Source organism: Podarcis filfolensis, assembly GCF_964270895.1.
Source record: "Podarcis filfolensis genome assembly, chromosome: 1".
Classification (NCBI taxonomy): domain Eukaryota; kingdom Metazoa; phylum Chordata; class Lepidosauria; order Squamata; family Lacertidae; genus Podarcis; species Podarcis filfolensis.
In genome coordinates this window covers 56653428-56677130 of record NC_139604.1, presented here as the reverse complement: position 1 = coordinate 56677130, position 23703 = coordinate 56653428, and the positions used below count along the sequence as shown (strand labels likewise).

General features: G+C 44.2%; 1 protein-coding gene across 1 annotated transcript; it reads right to left on the bottom strand.

The window, feature by feature from the left end:
- Positions 1–1189: 1189 nt before the first annotated feature.
- SAXO4 (stabilizer of axonemal microtubules 4) lies at positions 1190–23407 on the bottom strand. The gene is made up of 14 exons (XM_083580808.1): positions 23252–23407; positions 16594–16743; positions 13958–14075; positions 13093–13246; positions 11108–11236; positions 8777–8840; positions 5592–5680; positions 4420–4479; positions 4171–4251; positions 3428–3544; positions 3223–3317; positions 2368–2532; positions 2157–2244; positions 1190–1340 (listed from the first exon to the last, which is right to left on the bottom strand). The coding sequence occupies exons 1-13, from the start codon at positions 23325–23327 to the stop codon at positions 2157–2159; spliced, it is 1386 nt and encodes a 461-aa protein (XP_083436934.1). The 5' UTR covers positions 23328–23407; the 3' UTR covers positions 1190–1340.
- Positions 23408–23703: the final 296 nt, after the last annotated feature.

Here is a 23703-nt window from a genome sequence, read left to right as displayed (position 1 = left end):
AGTGTTGGAGCAGCCTGTGCCACCAGCTCATGAAACATTGACTAGGAGTGAAAACTCATCCACAGAGAGAAATGTGAGAAATGGAAAAAGGAAAGCAGTACACTGTGACTCCTATTAATACTGGGCAGAAAACTGAGAACCAGAGCAGAAATGGTGTGCATTGCACCTGAAGGAAAAGAGAAATCAAGGTGTCAGTTCCATGCTGAAAAGGGGAAGGGAGACTGCGTTTGTGTAACAGTGAGGGGGGGAGGGTACAGAGTGTGTGTGTTGTCTTTACTATTCCTGGCCGCAGGAGAAATATGCTTTTCATATGGGTCACACAATTAAAGGATACAGGGAATTCCAGCTCTGCATGCACCTCCCACTACTTCACACCATACAATGCTCCCCAACTGTGTGAATGTTTATTGCACAATGCATGAAAGAAGCTGTACCCTACTAGCTATGTAGGTGGGTGAATTTGTGTTTCACAGTACAAGGACATATGGGAACCCATACTATATGGTGTTACTGTATATCACACCCTGCAGGGGACAAAAGATCCTACTGTTTCAGTGTTCTGTGTGTGTGTTTCTAACTCTATACCACGATCAGAAAGATAAAATATATTTGCTGCCACAAGGCAAATGTTAACTAGCATACTGAGAACAACATGCTAGTGGTACTGGTATGGGGACGTTGTACCAGATACAGCATGAAATGAGTCTGATTGCAGTCTCAGCAGAGTGACACACAACCTTTATTATACTACAGTTGTTGGGAACTGAAGAAATCCAGTGTACACATAGCAGGGTTGTTGGAAGAGTGCAACAGAAAGATGTCCTAGATGTATATGAAGGAGATATTTGTGCTTTTGCAACACAAGACATTGTGTTTCAAGGTCACAGCATTCACCCACCCATTGTATTAGTGGAATATTTATACCATATACTAATCCTAGGAAAGACAAGTGTTGAGAAGTTTAGAAGTTGAAGAATAAATGTAGTTCCTGGTTCAGAGCATGCATCTGTTTTGGTCTGCCTTACATCTGGCACCTGCACATGAGGCCTCACTGTGATCATTCCACCCCAACCCTTCTGTTTCTTCAATCTTCACCAGACTCTTCATGAAAGTCATATCCATCTCTGCTTCCAGGGGTCTTTCTATATCCATTTAGATGCTGTGCCAGTTCCATTAAACATACCAGCAATATATTGTTTGAATTTATTTAAAACTATACAACCTTTAACAGTAAAATATGAATGATGTGACAGTGCTATCACTGTTGCTCCTTTCTTAGCATGCGGGATATTGTTCTGAGGCCCAAAGATGTCAGTGTGGGGTCCAGTTTGGAACAGAGGCTGTAAAGAGGCAGAAAGACTAAAATCAATCACTAACCTTAGTCTAAGCTTTAATGTTAGACTAACGTGTGTATGTGTAAATGGCATAGAGGTTTTAGATACAATCAAGCAATATACCAGTTTTGTTGAATAAATAGCCTTAACAGGAAGGAAGGTTAATGTTGAAAGGCAGAGAGAATGGAAGTGAAAAATGTCCGCATTTGTCTTCCCCAGCAAAAATAACCCATGGGAAATTTCCAGGACATTTCTGTGTATGGAAAAGTGCAGTTGGTTCTATGAAATTTTACTTTTCAGAGGAGAAAAAAAGCGCTGGAGTTGTCTGTATGTATTCCTGGAATTCATCCATAAAACCGTAGGTGTTTCCAGTCTGTCACTATTTTCAGGTGGGATCCAATCATATACCAGAAAATTCAGATTGCATGCATATAGTTGATTGGGAGGTCTTGCACAAGAAACCTGCTTCCCCAAAAGATCAGACATTTTACAATAAGAAAAGTGATGAGGGAAAATGTTCTGGAAACTGGGATAACAGTTGCTTGGATGCAATGTCATCTAACCTCTCCATGAACACCGGAGTGAAAGCTCATTAAATAACTAATGTTTACTAATCTCCCTGCAAACAAATCAGAATGAGTGCCCAATAAAAAGGCCGTCTGGTTTGATTAAACCTGAGAAGCTCTAGACTCCAGTTTCCAAACAGTGGCCAAATTAAAAGAGCATAACACACAATATTGCCCTTTTGACTCTGCAGGTACCTCTCAGGTGCTTGATACGGCCAGCCTACTGTCCAATGATGCAATGGGTTATGTCACTTACTTAGTTGGGCACAGTCGTCTGATGGAGAGCAGCAAAGCGGCGGTCATGGGGAGAATCACGATAGAATGGATCAACTGTTGTAATTGTCCTGAAATGTAGGAGAAGAAAGAATTACAAAAGAAAGGTCAGTTGGGGAAAACAGGGGATTGAAAGAGGAATCATACAGTAAAGGAAGGTCAGAGAAGAAGAGCTACAACAAATCCAAGATTACCTGCCAACATGAGGATGGATTGTCCTCAAGGTCTCTGTGGCATTGGGGTCAGTGCCTAAGTCAGTGGCATGGTTGTTAGTAGCAAAACCACCAGGCTGCTGTGGCTGGATCCCTCCTCGTGTCCAGCCTTCCCTATCCACTCCCTTTGGAATGTTTTCATAAAACCTGATTGAGAGAAAGGATGAATTATTCCACGTGTAGTCGAACTCACCTGCTGCCTCTGTTCTCCCTCAAACAAAATCAGGTGTGTGTATATATCCTGCAAACAATGCACTTCTACAAGTATCTGTTTCAGTACACGCCATCCACACAAACAGGCCCAACAGCTGCACAAACCTTTGCTGTTCCAGTACTCCCACAATGCACTCTCTAAAGCCACTGCATGAAAAATACCTGAAGGATAAAGGACCTGCAAGACTTTTATGCAGATAGGACAGGGGTCAGCAAACTTACCGTGCCTCGGGCCAGTGTCTCCAGCGCTGATCACGCGGCAAGCGGGGGAGCGCGTGCACACATGCTATTTCCAACGCACTTCCAGGTTGGAGGAGCACCGGAAATAGCTTGTGTGCATGTGCATGGGCCTCCTCCAACCTGGATGTGCTCTGGAAATAACGCGCATGCGCACAAGTTATTTCTGGTGCACCAACCCGGAAGTGGGCAGCCACGCAGCACAGCGCCGGTAAGAGTGGGCAGCAGGGTCACCGCAGGCCGGATAAACGAGTCCCTCAGGCCTTATCCGGCCCGCGGGCCTTAGTTTGGGGACCCCTGAGGTAGGAAAATGGTACCTTAACAACAAGACATAGCCTGGGAATGTTACTTCTCCCAACACAGGTGGCCAACCAGTGTCAAACTTACTTGGAGTTATAGCTAGTCAGGAATCTGTTGGGCAGATCTGGATCATGTGCAGGTGTCACATATTTAAGGTTATTGAGGCTGAATCCTGATGGTTCCTGCATAGAGAGGTCCATGAAAAGAGTAAGGGTCTAGTACCATAGGAACAGAGCAAAGTGCCCAACAGATTATGAAGACATAAGGCCTTAAGACTGTAGTTCAGGCATACCTTGTGACCCACTTGTTCCCGACCTAGAAGATTGTTCTGTGTCTGAGGTTGATGCTGAAGCCCTTGGAACTGAGAGTGGCTCAGGGGACCTGGTGCCTCTACATCTGGTGGAACCGTCTGTGGAGATTGAAGGTCACGAGTGAAGGAACCATTGTGGGCAGTGGAGGCTGGTCCATTAAGGCCCCACCAACCTTGCCTGCCTCCTCACAATCAGTCCATGGGGAGGCAATGACTGTCAGCTTCTTCCTCCTTTGTCTCAGCTTGCCTGTCATTGGCTCTTGACTACTGCCTACTGTTGGCCTCCTGGCCTTTCTCCCCACCAATCCCAACATGCCCCAGCCACCACAGGTTGTAGGAGTTACTGAAGAAAGGGAGGCAACAAGGAAGACTGGGATCAAAATGAGGAAGGTTCTGTGAGTAAGATAGCCCACGGATGGTAGTAAGAGGAACAAGAAGACTCAGGAGAGGCATCTGTTTGCGGACTCTGGCAGTGGAAGACAAATCCCAGAGAAAGCAAGAAAAGGGCCTGAAGAACAAAGGCAGGTAGAAAAATAGGTCACGGCAGGCAAAGATACATGAAAATGTAGATAAAAGGAAATAAGAGGTGCTGGCAGGGAAAGAGTGGCAGAGACTTCTAGAGAGAGCAGTGAAGGGAGATTGTGTAAGTAGGGAAAGCAGTTGGCAGAGGGAATGTACTAAAGGAAGCAGGACAGGTCTTCTGGTGATAAGGGAGTGTCACTTACTGGGGTACGGCCAAGATTCTGCCGACTGAATCCAGATCCCCTCTCAGAACCCTTTGACAGGACTGGTAGGAACTCATCACCCTGTCGGGAGGGGGACATATTAACGGTGAGTACATCACATGCAAACAGCCAACAAAAGAAAATACAGGAAGGGGAAAATGGCACTTTTGCCTGCCGGCAAAGCACATCCCTTCAACTGTTTTTACAGGTCTCCACCACTAACAACCCTATTACAAATGGTCTCCTTACATGTGGAAAGGAAGATGGCAGATAATCTGTCTTGGTAATGCTGACTCCTGGAGCGCTGCTCTGCAAAGCAGAAGACAAGTACTGCGACTCAGAGAGAGGAAAGTAGTCAAAAGGAAGCACCGGTTCCATTACAGCTTCTACTTGGGAGCAGGCAAGCCTGTCTTAGGAGCAACTAGTTCAGCCTTCCAAGATACTGTGCTGGTTGGGACTGGCAGGAGTTTTTATCCAAAGCACCTGGAAGGCACCAGGTTGGGAAGGGTTGAACTAGTGGTATTTTGTCCTTAATTGCATGGAATCATATTCCTGCTATAGTGAAACTGCAAGGACCTATGGGCTGCACTTGAACATTCGTGGCTAAATGTACAGAGAAACTAGATTTGCTTTTGCCTTTAACCTCTCTTAAAAGCAAAGTACCCACAGACCAAAACTCAGGTACAGGAAAAGTGGAACCTGTAACAAAATATTGCAGGGTAGAATGCTCTTGTTCTCGGTTCTTACTAGCCAATAATCCCCTTCTCCAGGACACTTCGTTCCATTCCTCCCACCCTCAACAGCAAGCATTCAATGCCCACTGAGCACGCTCAGTCTTCTTGGTGCTTTTAGGTTTCTGGAAAACCTGGAAGTTCTTACAAGCCTGCTAGTACCTCTTTTGGGTATGTGCTTGGTGCCTTTTTGGCTACATAATAATAGGCACTATCACATCATATGAATATATGAAGAGCCCTGCTGGATCAGGTCAACAGCCCATCTAGTAGGACATTCACGTTCTCACAGTGGCCAGCCAGCTGCCTGTGGGGAGCTCACAAGAAGGACATGAGTGCAATAGCACTCTTCCCACCAGTGAGTTCTAGCAACAGCCATTCAGAGGCATACTGCCCCCAACAGTGGAGGTAGAACAAAGCCATTGTGGTTAGTAGCCACTTATAGCCCCATCCTCTGTGAATTTGCCTAGCCTTTTAAAGCCATCCACGTTTGTGCCCATCGCTACTTCTCGTGGGGGCAAATTCCTTAGTAAGTGAGGAGCTCAAGGGTCAGGAGAGATCGATCCACTGTTCAAACTAACAAGCAACTTGACTAGAGTAGGAGCACCATATTCCACTGGGCTCTGCAGGTTAATGCTTAATGTGACCCACGGCGAGAACAGCAGCATATACAGAGTTTACTGGAGAAACCTGAGATTTGTCCATAATGGGGTTTGCCAGGCAGCCTTCAGTAAAACCAGTCTCTTCTTTGGCTCCAATTGTTTTCTTCTGCAGGAAATCTGTATTGGGGGAGAAGAGAGATGAAGTGATAACATGAGGAAAAGGAGCACACTGAAGAAAGAAGGCAGAAGACTTCTGTAAATAGCAGTGGCGACATAACAGTACAAAAATTAGACAGCAAGCTGTTGGCTGAGGAAGGCAGAGGGCATGGGTAAGATAAGTGGTGAAAAGGCGAGAGCTGTATTTTACCCGATATTTAGCTCGAAGCATAAAAAGGTGTGTCAAACTAATAATTCCACAGTCTAAACTGCAGAAACATATTTAGCAATTCCATCTCTCCAGAGAAGAACTCACATCTCCTTTCCCTGCATTATATTGCACTTTCTGACTGTGCTACCAGCCAGACTGCTGCACCACATACATTCCCGCTCCTGTTCTTGTAGCGTCTGTTTTTCCTTGCCCATGTGGCCACAACTATTCCTTTCCCATGCATACAGCTTATGCATCACATCCATGCAATAAAATTTGTTGCATAAAAGGTGAGGGGAATCCCAGATACTGGAAGCAAGTGGAGGGCAGGTGTCGGTCATTCACAGGTTCTACATGCCAATACTGTAATCACTGGGCTAATGGAGGTGACTAAGTGTTGTTTGTGACTGAAGGGGCAATTTCCCTTTGTGTAATTTTGTGTTTTACCCATGTCAAAAGGGCTGTGTGCTGGTGCTGGCTGTGATAGAAGATCTGATCCTGTCTGAGGGAGCCCTACAGAATGTGGCTGAAGATGTGGCTGTGAATTACTTCCAGCCCACTACGCAAAGAGCCTTGCACATTATGTGTGGCAAAGCGGGTAGACTGGGTTCAGTGATGTTCCTGCTGTCACTGTATGTTGACTGCAGTTTTCTAAAGTCCAAGCATTAGAAAGAAATGCTAATGTAGCAATTTTGGCAGTCACTCACCCCAGCAACACTGTTGATGGACTACGCTGAAATGGCAAAGATGACGGTGAAGATCAGACACCAAGATGATAAAATAATTATCATGCATGAAAGGCAAGCTGCATGTAGACTGATGCCTTTCATGCATGGGTACTGTGGGAACATCAGTGGTGAATTTCATAGTGATTGGTGGGCAGTTGCAGCATTGGTGTGGGAGTGGAAGCCCTGCTGAATCAACCCAAAGGCCCATCTAGTCCAGCATCTGTTCCTCACAGCAGCCAACCTCTGGAAAGCTCACAAACAGGACAGGAGGGAAAGAGCTTCCTCCTGCTGTTCCCTAGTGGCTGGCATCCAGAGACACACTTCCTTTGCTCCTGGAGGTAATATATAGCCTTCATGAATATAGTAACCACTGAGAGCCTTATCATCTGCTGAGAGTTTTATCCTCCGTAGTTTATAATGACTCAGTATATAATCTCACAATACTCAGAAGAAAGTCCTTTTGAATTCAGTGGGGCTTACACCTGGGTTAGTGGGGTTACAATTTCAGCTGTACACTTTTCTCTAAAATGCACATACCTATATTATGAAGTAATCTAATGTAGCAAGTGATGATGACCACTATAGAAAATATGGTGATGCCTATATTTTGTCCAATATCAGAGGCAGTATGGCGCTGAATACCACTTACTGGGGATCACAAATGGGAGAGGGCTACTCATGATAGTTCAGCCAGTTGGATAGGTTTGTGGGTTCAAGCCCCATGTTGGGCAAAAGATTCCTGCATTGCAGGGGTTGGACTACATGATCCTCAGGGTCCCTTCCAACTCTGCAGTTCTGTGATTCTATGTTCTGGCTGTGAGCTTCCCATTGGCATCTAGTAGGCTGTGCTAGAATGGAAAGGGCTTTGGTCAGATTCAGCACAGCTGTTACAAAAATGAAAATCTGCAACAGACTAGAAAGGAGGCCTCTGAACTGCAAAATTCCAAAGCAAAAATCTGAAGTGTACAGAAACATTCTTTCAGAGAGCTGGCTGCATCGATTTTTCACTGCCACCTTCAATGTGAATTTATTTTCAGACATGAGAGTGATTTGTGCATTTATATCTTGCACATGAAATGTGACAAGCTGTCCCAAGAATTCCAAGTTAGACTTCCATTATAAAATCTCTAACCTCCACCCCCCAAGTTGCAGAAGATTACTTAAATGTCAGCATCCCCACAGGAACATTTTTAGGGGGGAAAGGCAAAAAACAAAAACCCCAATTTACATTTTAATCTAAAAATTTCTGAAGACTGTGGTGGCAATATTGATATGTGCAGCCATTTTAAAAAAAAGAATTCAGCTGGGAGTTATTTGTGATTTGGATCTAGTCCAGACTACTGCTTTAACTTCCTAAATATGGATTTAAAAGAATTTTAAATTCAAAGAACACGGAGGTGAGAATGACATATTGCAGCATTACATAAATACAGAATAAGAAAACTGGACAAGCATATATCTCAGGATGCTACCTTTGTGAAAGTGGTACTATATTATATATGGTCTATTTTTAATAGTAAAGTAACAATTTAATGGAGATCTAAGAACACTTAATTTTCTAGTAGATGGTGACCAGCTTCTTTGAATCAAACTGAATCTGTTTCTCGTGTTCCCTTTTTGTTTAAAGACTGCCTATCTCCTGAAAACCATACTGTGCCTGGATACAAAATGAAACATCTAGACTGAACAAACACAAGTGGCTTCTTAACAGAACCATGGACTTCAAGTATCCTTAGAGCAAGGATGGAGAACCTGTGGCCCTCCAGTTGTCAGACTCCAGCTCCCATCAGTCCCAGACAGAATAGCCAAAAGTCAGACTGATGTGAATTGTAGTCTGATGGTATCTGGAGGGCCCCAGGTAAGTGTATTGTTTACTTAGATGAGACATGTGTGCTTAGTCTTGGGCATACCTCACCAGTCATTACATCCCTGAAAAATGTCACATAAGAAACACAAGAAGCATTTATCACTTTGATGTGCTGTCTAGCTGCCTAAATACCCCCTTCTAAACCAATGGTGGGGAACCTTTGGCCCTCCAAATGTTGCTGAATGACAACTCCCATCATCCCTGACCACGATATTGATTGTTATGAATAAGCAGACAGCTCCCTTTCTTATGAGTGGAGTATCAATATTGTGCACGAGGATGAAACTCTGTCAGCTATGAAGAACAATTACCTGGTTGTCCTGGAATGTTGAAGCGGTACTTTGAGTTGTACTCTGTGGACATGTAGTGAGGTCCCTGCAAATATGCAAACAGCAGTGGAGAGTAAGACCAAATGCTCCAGATGGAGTCTCCTACTTGCCCTGCCAGTAGGGTTTCCAATGCACTGTTCCACATCCATCCTACTTCTCTGTTTAAGGGCAGACCAATTATTCCTGGGGTAACAGTTCTCAGCTTTCCAAAGTTATCTTGCTCTCTCTCATGACTTGATCATTTATCCTTTACTGATCCTTATGCCTGGAACTCCCACCTCTCTCACTTCCTGCAAACCCTTCCTCAAAGCCCATGTTTCCTGGGAAGCATTTGGCACAACCCCCTGCTGCCCATACACTACTGTAACTAAGACTAAGTAGGCACAATTGGAATAATCTCATATTCCCATGTTTTCCTGTATCGCCATTTCCCTCCACATGGTCTATTCTGCCCCCATATGCCAATTTCTACATTTTAAGCAGTGATGTAGGGAAACTGGGGGTACAAAACTTACAGCCTCTTTCAGCCAATGAAGTACCAGTGTAATGGACACAATCCTTCTTGCTCCGATTCAAGCTTTACTACCATTTGTGGCAGATTAGCATTGGAGAAGTCAGAGGATAAGGAAAATAATCAAGGAGAGACTTTTCTTTGGTGGGGTTCCTATGCTGCCCTAGCAGCGTGAATAGCAAATGGTGTGTGTTTTTGTTGTTGTTGTTGTTTTGCATTTCTAATTAAAAGCTAAAGATTGCATTTACAAGTTGAACAGGGCTAGTGCCCCACCCATCCTGCCACTGCCACTGCGACAGCAGCAGTGACAAGATCTTGTGCAATCTCACAAAAATCAACTTCATGCAGTCTGCAGTATCTCGCAAGAGTGCCACAAGATCTCATCGGAACCCACCACCATCCCTGATGCTTTGTGGGCACCACTGTACAACCTAAGTAAGAGAGGCTTTGACAGGGGAGGTTTCAGTGACAGGGTGGCATCTTCCTGTTTCCCTTCAGGCAGCAAAACACCCCTAAATTCAACCTATGCATCCAGCATAAGAATTGCTGAGTTCAATGGAGCTTACTCCAGGTAACTGTGTGTCGGATTGAAGTCATGCTATATGGCTGATCAGGGATGTGAACCCAGGTTTCACCAGCCAAATTCTAACATGTTAACCAATATGCCAGGTATCTTCAACCTTTTCAGTACCCAGGACCCCCTTTTAATCCAAACTTGCATTTGGGGATCCATTTCTTAAATCTCTAACATATGTTTGCGTGGTAGTAGTCCCGAATGGGTCCCGACCCACCAGGTAAAGGACCAGTGTGCTACACCATCCCTTGTCAATTCACTATTCTAGGACTGCATTTTATTCTGTCACACTTTCCCCCCTCTCCCATACATACCACCTTAGGATGACATCATGCTTGTTCATAGCTCAATGACTGAAATGTTGAGTGATGACTTGTAGGTGTGAAACAACCTTCACAGATCAAAGAATGCAGACTGGAGCTTTCCTCTTAGCTCACATCACCACAGACAATACTTTTCTATGGAGGCAATTCACACCTTCTGGTGCAAGTCATCAGGCAAGGAGACAGGCATATGTGAATCAAGCTTTAGATCAGGAGTGAAAATGAGGACTATGGGGATAAAATCAGATCACTTTCTATATGGAAAGGTACTTGGTTTTGCAGTAACCCAGGAAAGTCAAGCTTTTCCTGCCAATACTTTCACTGTATGCTAAAATATTGGTTTTCAACAGGTTTGCTGTGAGCAGCAGTGCAACCACAATTTTAAAAATATTTCCCCCCATTGCGGATTATGAGGACACGAGCAGGGAAAGTCATGCATAAAATGGAAACTCCCCTTTTATTTTACTGCATCTGGTGGTGGATATAAGAGGCAAATTTAGGACCCTGGATTCAACACTGGCCAACCAGATGCCTATGAGAAGCCCAACACCAGGACCAGAGTGCAACAGCACTCTCTCTATTTGTGATTCCCAGCAAATGGTATTGAGAGGCATACTGTCTCTGATAACTGAGGTAGTACATAGCCATCAGGACTGGTAGCAGCCATTGACAGCCTTATCCTCCATGGCTTTTTCTAATCTCCCTTTGAGGCTGTCCAAATTGGCAGTCGTCACTACATCTTATACAGTAGGAGCAAGTTCAATAGCTTACGCACTGTGTGAAGAAGCCAGACCTTCTGGCCCTGAGTTCTAATGAAAACTCCCCTTTATACCTCTTCTGTGATCAGGTACTGCCTAAGCTACAGTCAAATGAGGAAGGGCCCATTGAACTAGCAGCTAACTCACATGTCTGGCATGTTCCACATCGACAGAACCTCTTCCATACAACTTGTGCAGGTCAGGGGTATGTTTAGGCTCCAACCCTGATATAGCTTGGGCTCCCTGGTCTGCTGTGTCAAAATGGACTTTCTTGACCTGCAAAATGAAGCCCAGCTTGCAATTTGGAAAGTTAAGTGTGAATACCACAAATACCAGAACTGAAGTGATACTGTTCAGGGCTATTGTTGAGAAAGGAGGGGAAAGAACAGTCAAAAGAGAGCAGGAAAATGCATATATAACATCTTGTATCTGTCCCCTTCTCAGAAGTGGTAGGGAGTCATCTTCTTCATGGCTGAGCCCTTGATCACAGCTCTAATTAAAACATTAGTAAGCCAGTGAGGTCAATCAGTGAAGCTACAAGGCTTCATGCTCCCATATCTCATTCATTTCTTCTTTTTCCTATACACTCCAAACAAAATAATTAGAATTTCAGCTTATGTCTTTCCAACAGAATCTTTCCTGTGGCAGTGAATGCAGTGAACATGATTACAGTGGGGGGGCAGGTTGTTCTGAAAGCCTACAATATAGAAGGCAAATCAAAAGAGAGACACTTTGCTTTTAGTATTCACACAACTGTAAAGCAATTCCGAAATTATAGAGGAACCGGGTTTGGCAGATACTAGGGCTCAGTCCTACTGCACACTTCCCAAGTCTCAATCCCCCACACAGCTAAACTGTTCTCAACACAGTGTCTGGGTTTAAAAGGAAGTGATCCTTGTTCAAATGCCTCTTTTCTACCACAACATGTTCCACTTGGTATATAATCCAGGTCACAATCATATTGGCATGCACACACATACACCAGCAGCAGCTCTCCTTAGCTCCATCCTGCACTTAATTAGAACAATTCATTAATGAGTCCCAGTCCTTTAGGTGCAGTACTGCCAACTGGACATTATTTTACTGATATGTCTAGTAAAAGCATATTCTGGTAGGTAAACAGTATATAGGCTTCTGAAAACCCCACTAATCTGTCTCAACAAAACCCTAGGCTATCGAGCTTCACCCGTGATCACTAGTCTATGTAGCAAGCCTCATATGTGACTCAGGAATGTCCACTCTGACTCTCAAAGGCTATGAATGGATCACTAATACTAATGTACATTATGCACTCCTGCCCCATAACCATCCATATTCCAAACCTTAACTTACTTATGTGGTGCCTTTATCTATAAACGTATCACATCACAGCACAACTTTATGGGCATTTACTCAGAAGCAAGTTCTACTGTGTTTAATGAGGCTAGTAAGCATATTTAAACTGAACAGAGTGTGACTTAATTCTGAACACGAGCATTTATGAGATTGCACTGCACCTACTAACTTCTTTCTGGCTCCTTGTACCATCAAAATGTGACTCCTCTTCACATCTTGTATTTCTGAAGCTCTGTTCATTTTGGATCCTCATATACACTTGCCAGATCACATCAGTTTATGCATCCTGGCTTTTGTGTTTTGCCCTGCATCACAGTAGATTCTCTTAGACCTTGTGGATATAGAGAGAGAAGCCTGGGAATGGAATGACTCCTAAATGCTCAGAATTTAGTCTTGCAAAACATCCTCCTTCCACACATGCACTGCCACAGTTTTGTGTTGATACATCGGATTGAAATTCACAACGCAGGTGATTCATGTATGCATTATCAGTTATGGTAACTATCAGGCACATGGCCCCGTTAAGGAAAAAAGCTATGACCCAGGATGCAGGCTCTTGGAGAGCTGACTCCGAAGGGTGGAGAAGCTGCTTGAATCAAGGCCTTGGCACTTGCTAGATGGATGTCGGACTGTGAGCTGCCTCATTGCTGAAGTTCCAAGCTCCAGTCTTCCTGAACTGAAGAAACAGCCCAAGCCATTATTAATGGCACTAGGTGATAGTTTTGGCACATTACAAGCATGTTCAATAACACAACAATCCACCTCACAGCGGCAAATCCTAGGTTTGGGATACTTACCTCTTTAGTGGTGGGGAAAGAAAGAGGTTTTTCTCGAACATACCCACTCCCTGGCTGGTACACACTCCAGGGAAGAGGATATTTCCCATCTGGGAGCTCAAGAGGCTGGAAGTGCTTGGTTGTTGTCGATTCATAATTGTCCTGAAGGAGCTTCCTGGTTTCGGAGAAAGAATAAGCATGAGAGACATAATAATAATAATAATAATAATAATAATAATAATAATAATAATAATATATTTATAGCCCGCCCATCTGGCTGGGTTTCCCCAGCCACTCTGGGCGGCTTCCAAAAGAATATTAAAATACAATAGTCTATTAAACATTAAAAGCTTTACTAAATACACAGCATCTGAACTTAAGAGACACAGTGGATTTTAATCAGGTTATGTTTAGACATGTTAGAATTGTGCTCTAAAGACAGCCATGCTTTCTATCTCCTAAAGTGATGCGTTAGTCCAGGCAACCCAAAAGATCACTGTCTTTGGCCCTTCCAGTCATCTATACTGCATTCATTATGGATACCACGGTGAAGTGCCAAATGCAATTGCTTTGCCATAGTCTTTGTTATTGTGCGTTGAGGGAGTACAAGTAAAGCAAATGCAAGCATGTCACTGACTCAGAGGTGGCATGAGCATTATGAGGATGTGATTATGTTTCACTGCTTTCCCCAATCTGGTACCCCCAAAATGCTCTGGGCTACAGCTCCCACCTGCCAGAACCAGCACAGCCAATCATCAAGGGTGGTAAGAGCTGGAGCCCAAAATGTCTGGAGGGCAGCGGGTTGGGTGGAATGCAAACCACAAGACAGTTTCCCTGTTCTGAACCATCCCAGTTAATTTCCACAAAGTATACGACCAATACCTACCCCACAGTTGGATTATCTATTTTGTCTAGGCTTGGCTTGTAGTGGACAACGGGACGGTAATTGGTTTTATATCCTGCTCCAGAGTGGATGCTAGTCCGAGGACGAAACCCTGCTTGACCTGGCAAAGGAAAGGGAGACAATGGCAGATATGTATTGCCTATTTATATCTTCACTTACTTACTGCATTTATAAAGCACTGTTTTCCCACTACACACTCAATACAGTTTACAATATAAAATAATAACTATCTGATTGTCGATTTAGGTAGGTAGCCGTGTTGGTCTGATGCAGTCGGGGGGAAATAAATAAATTGTCCAGTAGCACCTTATAGACCAACTAAGTTTGTTCTGGTATAAGCTTTTGTGTGCATGCACCAGAACAAACTTAGTTGGTCTATAAGGTGCTATTGGACAATTATTTATTTATTTATTTTTATTTATCTAATTGTCAATGACACAGAAGGAAAGAGAGATGGGGAAGGAAAAGGAAAACCAAGCAAATTTGAGTATACTAACTCTTGCATGATTGGAGCGAGGTGTTACATAATGTTCAGGTGGGATGATCACTACAGCAGAGGAGTGGAGGAGCTACATGGCAGTTGACCCCAACCGAATCAAGAGAGATGCCGTGGGGCAGCTGCAAATAGCGGCTGTTCCAGGAGGACAGGAGCCAAATGGTAGTTTGTCTCAGCTAGGCTGATAAAGGGGTCCTCACCTTTCCCCCTAATGCACCCGGTATGATGGCTCCAGATGGAAGCTACTCTGGTAGGAAAAAAGGCAAAAGGGAATTGGTGCCAGCCAAGCTAACGGAGGGGGCCTCACTGTCATTTCTCTCTCTACAAAAGCCACTGCAAGAATCAATTCTGGAGGATGGAAGCTTCATGCTGGATAGAAGGTGGGAAGGGGTAGGGTTTCTCCAAGAACATTCTTGTAATCTTTGGTGCTTTGGCCTATGATAATATCTAAGCTTCAAGCTGGGGCTGGGGAACTGGTGGCTCTCCAGACATTGTTGGACTACAACTCCCATGATCCCTGGATATTGGCTATGCAAACTGGAGCTGATAGGAGCCCAACAACATCTGGAGGGCACAGGTACCTCAGCCCTGGCTGTAGTAAGGGGTTCTGACATGAAATGTGTCTAACTCGAGGCATCCCTGTTACATGTGTGCCCAGCGCATGCATATCTACAGTGTTGTCAAATTGGGGCATGATGCTAATTTAGTAGGAAGCAGCAGCAATAGTGGAACATGGATGGGCCTGACTCAAGTGATGCTCAAGGGACATGTTTCACTGTTTCCAACTGTGTTAAAGTAGGAGATTACAGCACTGCAGACACTGCCTATAACAGAATGTAAGCAGCTTGGGAACCAGGCAGGGGCAAAGCACTTTGAGATAAAGAACACAACCTCTGCAGAGATATGCCTGGGAGCAAAGTTATATCTCAGGTGAATTTCACTCCAAACAATTCGTGAGATACATGGGAGGTAGCAGCATAAGCAAACTGCCTAGAAAACTCCATTGAGCTCAGTGGCTCCCTGAGCAAACATGTTTAGAACTGAGTTGTTTGTTCTGGGTACATTCAGATGCAACACTCTAAAGGGCTTCTTGCTTCACACAACCTTCCAATGCTTGCAGCAAACTTTTCATCCAAACATGGTTTGTGCTTGCTTGAAAAACCAGGATCAGACAAGCCTTGGGTTTCAGTTCAGCGCACATTGTAGTTTGCTACTTAATTTCTTTTTTTGAAATCATTTTTATTTGATTTTACAAATGCAAATTAATTACAATGCCAAATACATATCCATAAAGAGATATTTCTCTGAATCTCGCAACTTCCCCCCATGGGTCCTAATGTCAAAAATCCCAACTGCATATTATTTCATAGTCTTATGTTTTATATCTATCCATATTGTCCATAATATTTGTTACATTACAAGTGGGGTTAAAACCCTGCCAATGTTTTCATCTGCTTACAGTGGTCTCCTAAATAAATTATTAACTTTTCACATTCTTTCTTGGATTTCTTGTCTTCTCGGTCTCTGAGTTTCCCGATCAGTTTTGCCATTTCAGCTGAGTCTCACAGCTTAGTTTGCCAGTCCTCTCTGGTAGGAACTCTTTCTTCTTTCCATCTCTGGGCTAGTAGCATCCGTGCTGCTGTTGTCACATACATGAAAAGTCTTTTCTGTTCCTTTGGAATGTCGGTACCTCATAAAAAGGCTTCTGGTTTTTTAACAAAAGTTTTCAATTTATTTTGCATGGGTTCCCAACAATCAAGGATCAAACGTTACTAAATGTTGCACATGATGGGAGCTTGAATCTCATCATTTTATTGTTATTCATGTTTTTATACTGTATTTTATGCTGCTTTTATAATTATTTTAAAGTGTTTTAAATTTGTCGTTAACCGCCCTGAGCCCAGTTTTGAACCAGGAAGGGTGGGGTATAAATAAATTATTATTATTATTATTATTATTATTATTATTATTATTATTATTAATATTGCAACAACAAGCCAGGGATTGGGATTATGCCTGAACAGCCTACCATCCTTTTGGGTAGTTAACACTTTCCTTGTTTGATATGACCAAACTAGCCACAGATAAGATAAACCCCTTCCCTTATCGAAGACGTCCTTACCATAAGCTGTGCCATAGCTGGTACAGTAGAATTTCATGGGGTCCATACACCCACCAGAGCTAGTTTTTACATAGGGAGAAACAATCCCCAGGGGGAGACGACCCATCTTCTCTGAAGATACAGAGGTGGATTTACTGATGAAAGGTTTCCCTGGAGGAATAGAAATGGAAGATGATTGACCACTAATCATTCTGGATAGCAGGAATGCTGCTCAGCCTCTGGACAAAGAAATCAGTCTGACTTGAAGCAACTGTTCATCTGCATTGTGTGCATGTCTCCTTAGAAACAGTGAGGTCACACACACAGCATTGTGATGTCACAGACTCAGGATTTTTAAAGGGGGCTAATAATACAAACCAGGCCATTCTTGGTCTTAATACATCAGGGTCAGGTCTTAAACGCTCCTTATTGGTTGCAGGTGCACTGTGGCTCAAGTGAAGCAATAGAACCAATTCCTTCCACAAAAATGGAGATACAGTACCAGAATATACCATTTTACCTGAAGATTGTAAAAGCATTCAACCTTGCTATTCTGTTCCAATTGGCAAGTAAGACACCCTCAGGGAAATCCCTGTTGAAATGGAGGGGAACCACAGAAGAGTAGGGTGGCACTTTTCCTTTTTATAGAGGCTTCTAGAGAAAAGCTTCCAGAAGGATTTGAAACACTGAAGATCAGGTAAAATGTTCAGGGATCTCCCGGTACTGGGTGGGTGGGTGTGAGTGTCCTTCCTTCTATGAATCAGGAACCAGTTCGTATGATAGTCCCCACCCCATGCTGTAGCACATGGATTCTGCACACTCCACACAAAGCACTAGCTAATCTGTACCCCTCCCACAATTTCTGCCTGTGCTTTTTCTAGAACTCTTCTATTGCATCTTTCTTGCTGTTCTTCTGCTGTCAATATAGGAGTGCTTGTGGTGATTGTAGCACTGCACTATTATCAACATGTTTTCAATCTATCCACCTCACATTTACAATAACCTCTGAGTGGGAAATTGTTATGCTCCATATTCGTTTCCAAACCTCCATTTTGTGTCCATTGGTGAGCAGCTGTGATGTACCACTTTTTCTTATTTTTCTTCATAAATTCAACTGCTTTGTTGTGAAATACCACAGAGAACTTTCCATTTTAATTTTCTCCACCCTCCCAACACACCTGAAGTGCTATGCATGTCTTGACAAAATATATGGCACCTGTTAATAGGTCAGTTGAGAGACCGCCTTACTCCTTATATACACAGCAGATTAGTGTGTTCTGCAGGTGTCTCCCTCAAGTTCCAAAGATCTTAGAATCCCAGTTAACACTAGCTTTCAGTGCTGTTGCCCCTGTTCTGCAGAACAGCATTTCTGTCAAGATATGGCAGAGGCCACTTTTTGCACATTCCAGAAACAATTGAAAATATGTTTGTTTTGTTGGGTAAATTTCTCACAGACAATTTAACCAAGCTTTCCCAGCTGGCTGAAGAGGCCTCTCTCTGCCTTAGATTTAAAAGCAATATGAATGAATACCGTAATTTTCGCTCCAAAACACGCACTTTTTTGCTCCTAGAAAGTAAGGGAAAATCCCTGTGCGTGTTATGGAGCGAATGCACTCGACCGGAGCCATGGCTGCCGTCAGTCAAGCAAAGCGGGAGCCGCTTGCAGGGCTTTGCACGGCTCTAGCTTTGATTGCTTTACAGCCAGGAGGAGGGGGAGGAGCCGAGGAGGAGGGAGGGAAGGAGAGCCATGGCAGCAAAGTGGGCAGCAGCCGCTTACACACGAGGAGGGACAAACGGGAGCCATAGCGAGCCGGAAAAGCGCCGTGTAGCCAGCAACAGCTGCTGCAGCCTCAGCTAGCAAAGGTCCGTGCGCTCTCTAAACGGAGCAATGAGGCTGCAGAGGGACGGCAGGGCACAGGAGGGCTCTGAGCCACGAGCGCAGTGAAAACCAGTAAAAAAGTTTTTAAAAAGGCTGCTGGGGACAGGAGGGCACGGGATGAGGGAGAGGGGGAAATTACGATTCTCCCAGCGTCTCAGCTGATCCGCTGAGCAGGACTTGGGTTGCAGGGGATTCACCATTAGCTGCGTAAAGCAGCAAAGAGGGAGAGAAGGAGCAAAGCGGGAGAGGAAAGGAGCTGCTTACACTGCTGTAAGTGGCTGCTGTCTGGTTGGCTCCTTTAAAGCAACAGTGCTCTTTCCCTCCCCCCTCCCTGCTCAGCTCACCGAAAAGCTCCTTTTCCACACACCCCACGCGAGCTCCTTCTCCCCTTAAACCCCTCTCCTGCATCATTAGCAGCATCCTTCTCTACACACCCCACGCGTGTTCCTTCTCCCCATAAACCCCTCTCCTGCATCATTAGCAGCATCCTTCTCCACACACCCCACATGAGCTCCTTCTCCCCTTAAACCCCTCTCCTGCATCATTAGCAGCATCCTTCTCTACACACCCCACGCGTGTTCCTTCTCCCCATAAACCCCTCTCCTGCATCATTAGCAGCATCCTTCTCCACACACCCCACATGAGCTCCTTCTCCCCTTAAACCCATCTCCTGCATCATTAGCAGCATCCTTCTCCACACACCCCACGCGTGTTCCTTCTCCCCTTAAACCCCTCTTCTGCATTATTAGCAGCATCCTTCTCCACACACCCCACGCGTGTTCCTTGTCCCTTGAATGCTTTTCCTTCCCTCCCCACTTAAAACGTGGTTACAAAGCACGGATCCACATGGATCCTCAGGATTTTTGCACTGGGTCACCCCAAGTTCACCATCAGATCACATAGCATATCCATGGCTACAGCCTGCACCAAAAAACACACACGCACCCACTGTTTCATGGGGCTGCAATGGCGCAAAAACGTGGTTACAAAGCATGGCTCCACGTGGATCCTCAGGATTTTTGCATTGGGCTACCCCAAACTCACCGTCGGATCACGTCTGTGGCCACAGCATGAACCACAAAAATCATACATCCACTGTTTCGTTTAGAATATTTTTTTCTTGTTTTCCTCCTCTAAAAACTACGTGCGTGTTATGGTCAGGTGCGTGTTATAGAGCGAAAAATACGGTACCTATCTCTAGGGTTTTTTTTTTGCATTGGTAGTTTTAAAAGCAGTTTTTAGCTGTTTTTATTATATCCTGCATTGCAAGGGGTTGGACTCAAAAGACCCTTGGGGTTCCTTCCAACTCTATGGAAATACAAGACACATTTACAGCTCATTATTTCCCCCCAAGGAATCCTGGGAACTGTAGTTCTTTATGGGTGAATTGCAGCTCCGTGAAACGGAAACTACAGTTCCCAGGATTCTTTAAGGGAAGCCATGTGTGTGGCATGTGCTTTAAATACATGGTGTGCATCTACCCTAAATCATTTTGACACACACACGTAGGTGATTCGTAAGCAAGTAAATAAATAACCTCCTGGCATGTGGTAAAACATGGCTGCCACTTGGGTGGGGGAAGGAGGCTCCAACCATCTTCTGCATCTGGCAGCCATGACCAGCAGCTCCACTACTTGGCCAGTCCTATAGCATCTCACCCACGTGGCGAGGCTCTCCTCTTTGGAGCAAGGCAGGGAGAAGGTGGAGACAACAACAAAATGTTGCAGATGACTCCTCCTGCTTTGAGGTATAGCATACACAGTTTTATTGTGCTTTTGCATGGGTTGTACGTTTTGTGTATTGTCTTGATGGGGGGGATGGGATAGAAAATTATGGTACTTATTGCCATTCACTGCCCCTTTTGTCAGGAACACTGACGCTAAGATTTTTACCTTCTTAATAAACTATGTGTCTAGGACACATGCCTTTTTACCATAAGAACTGCAAAATTATTTCTTCAGATACACTGAAACAGAAGTTGCCAGATCCTTCTATATAGTGAGAAGGTGGGGAGGGGTATTACTCAGAAGGGTGGTGGGAATGGGTGATTGGCAGATAGCTGTGATGAGCCTGTTGACGACTCTTAACGACTGCAATAGGTCTTACAGGAAAAAGCAAGGGGTGAGAAGGTGAAAAATGGCTTTGTCATGTATAATGAGATAAGAATCCAATGTCTTTGTTCAGACCAGGTCTCTCCATGGTTTTAAGTTTATTCTTCAGCAGATGAAGTTAGACAACAGATCAACAGAGCCAGACAGATACCCAGAGAGAACTTGCCGCAAGACAGACCCAAAAAAGAAAATAACAGAACACCTCTAGTCATCACATACAGCTCCCAAGTTACAACAGTACAATGCATCATCAGAGATCTACAACCTCTCCTGGACAATGACAGTTCTCTTTCTCAAGCTCTGGGAGGAAGACCTTTCATTGCCTACAGACAGCCACCCAATCTTAAACAACTCCTAACCCACAATAATACTACAACCAGACGTAACACGGACACTGGCACCAGAGCCTGCAATAAACCCAGATGCCAACTTTGCTGCCACATACACCCGGACAACACCATTACTGGCCCCAACAACATCACACATACCATCTCAGGACTATTTAATTGCTCATCGTCTAACATTGTATATGCCATCAAATGCCAACAGTGTCCTTCAGCTCTCTATATTGGACAAACAGGCCAAACCTTACGCCAAAGAATAAACGGACATAAATCGGACATCAAGAATCACAAGACAGAGAAACCAGTAGGAGAACACTTCAATCTCCCAGGACATTCTATACAAGATCTCAAAGTAGCTGTATTACTACAAAGGAATTTCAGAAATAGACTGGAAAGAGAAGCTGCTGAATTGCAACTCATTACCAAACTTAAAACCATGGAGAGACCTGGTCTGAACAAAGACATTGGATTCTTATCTCATTATACATGACAAAGCCATTTTTCACCTTCTCACCCCTTGCTTTTTCCTGTAAGACCTATTGCAGTCGTTAAGAGTCGTCAACAGGCTCATCACAGCTATCTGCCAATCATCCATTCCCACCACCCTTCTGAGTAATACCCCTCCCCACCTTCTCACTATATAGAAGGATCTGGCAACTTCTGTTTCAGTGTATCTGAAGAAGTGTGCATGCACACGAAAGCTCATACCAAGAACTAACTTAGTTGGTCTTTAAGGTGCTACTGGAAGGGAAAAAAATTTTTTGTTTTGACTATGGCAGACCAACACGGCTACCTATCTGTAACTGCAAAATTATTAACAGTGGTTACAGACTATTCTGCCCATCTGTCTAGTCTGGCTGCTGGCTCCCCTGTTCCCTCCTGGGCATGGGAAGCCAGGAAACAGGACAGGTGTGCAATAGACCCCTCCTGCCACCATTCCCCAGCCACTCGTATTCAGAACCATCCTACCTCTGATCCTGAAGACAGGGTGTAGCCATCATGACTAAATGCCAATGACAGCCTTATCCTCCATGAATTTATTTAATTCCCTTTTAAAAAAACATGAAATTGACCAGCTATCACTTTGTCTTTTGGTAGTGAATTCCATAGTTTAACCATACACAGTATGAAAAATACTCCACTTTCAGAATTAAGAGTCCCCAAATGCTAGGACCATTCCTTGTAAAGCTTGTATTGGCTGCCCCTTTCCCCAGCCTTTTCCCGCTCTTCTGTATCTTTTTTTGGGCAAGGCAACCAGAACTGCACACTGTATTCTAAAGTGTGGACACACCACATATTTGTGTGAAGATGTTTCCTTTCGTAACAATGCAAACACAGAATTAATATTTTCACGCAGCTATTTCAACATTTGCACTGAGCATTTCCTGGTTGGTCAACATCAGCTCAGACGCCATCAGCATATAGGATCTTTTTGCCCCAACGTGCATCACTTTACACACGGGTGGTCATTGTTGTGCTTGGAGTGTTGGACTAGGACCTCGGAGACCAGGCTTGAAAACCCTGCTCAGCCATTAAGGTGACTGGAAGCCACAGCCTCAGAGTCTAACCTACCACACAGGGTCACTGTGGATAAAATGGGGAGGAATTGATCCATGTACACTATCCTGAGCTCCTTAAGTGGAAATATGGGATATAAATGGAATAAATAAATGAACTGCATTTGCCATTTTAATGCCTATTCAGCCAGTTCCACTGGGAATCCCATTCTGTTTCTATTGACCTGAATAATTTGATGGTCTCAGAAAATATCCATCATTGTAGGAAACATTGCTGTACACACCAGACATGTGCATACACATATCTGGGAACCCAGCAAGAGAAATGAAATGCATACATATGTCCTTACATAGGGTTGTGCACAGAGTGTAGGAGAAAGACCTAAATCAGGTATTAAACCACATGACCACATCCTAACAGATTCTCCAAAAACAGCAATTAGCCATTGCCCCTTATCTTGCCGTTTTTCTAAAAATTAACATTTCCAATCTTCTGAGCACAGAAAAGGGGGCGGGGGAAGGACTATTTAACTTAGGTACAGAAGCATAGTTCAGGGTCAGACCACATGTTTTGTGTCCGAAAGATCTAAAGTTCAGTCTCTAGTAGCTCCAACCAAAAAGGTCTTAAGCTTGCAGAGTTGGGGGAATCCTTGGCTAGTCACTTCCAGTCAAAGTACTGAGCCAGTGCAGTGCAAGGGAGACCAAAGGACACTGCAGAGAAGTTTGTGAGACAACATGCATCTTCCTTACGCAAAGCTAAATCCACCATGGACAGCAGCCTGCAGCCACCAAGCCCATTTCGCCTCGCGAGGATGACATTGTCCTTACCTGTCCCAACCAACGAGGCACTGCTTGCTGGCTGATGGTAGCAAGCAGAACTAGATGTCCAAAAGGAACGAACCATTCATTTATTTAAGGAACTGAAGTTGGGAACTTGACGGACGAATGCAGAAAGCTGAAGTCTAGCAGCATGTAACCTAGCAACCAGCACCTAGCAACTAGCTCGACAACATTGCTCTCCTTCCAATGGCCTTATAGTTCAGAGGGTATTGGGAGCGACTGCAGGGGCCCTGAGCACACATGCCCAATACGTACATGAAATGGTTCTAATTATTTGGATTCCTAAATATAGCCCTCGAGGAGTTGAGGTCTGTGTGTTTCCTGAGCCATTGTCCCATTGTATTCAAGTTGAGCTACTAGATAGGAGCTGGAGAGGTATGCAGCAGTTGAACAAGGTAGAGTCACCAGAATCAGTGCTGCCACCGCTCCCAGGTCCGTAA

What these genes read in the sequence shown, in the direction of transcription:
- SAXO4 (XM_083580808.1), bottom strand. Translation starts at nt 23,327, where the DNA reads ATGGTTCGTTCCTTTTGGACATCTAGTTCTGCTTGCTACCATCAGCCA. An exon ending in CAGCTATGGCACAGCTTATG is followed by an intron (nt 14,076 to 16,593) that starts GTAAGGACGTCT and finishes TTCCTTTGCCAG; the next exon opens with GTCAAGCAGGGTTTCGTCCT. An exon ending in ATAGATAATCCAACTGTGGG is followed by an intron (nt 13,247 to 13,957) that starts GTAGGTATTGGT and finishes CTCCGAAACCAG; the next exon opens with GAAGCTCCTTCAGGACAATT.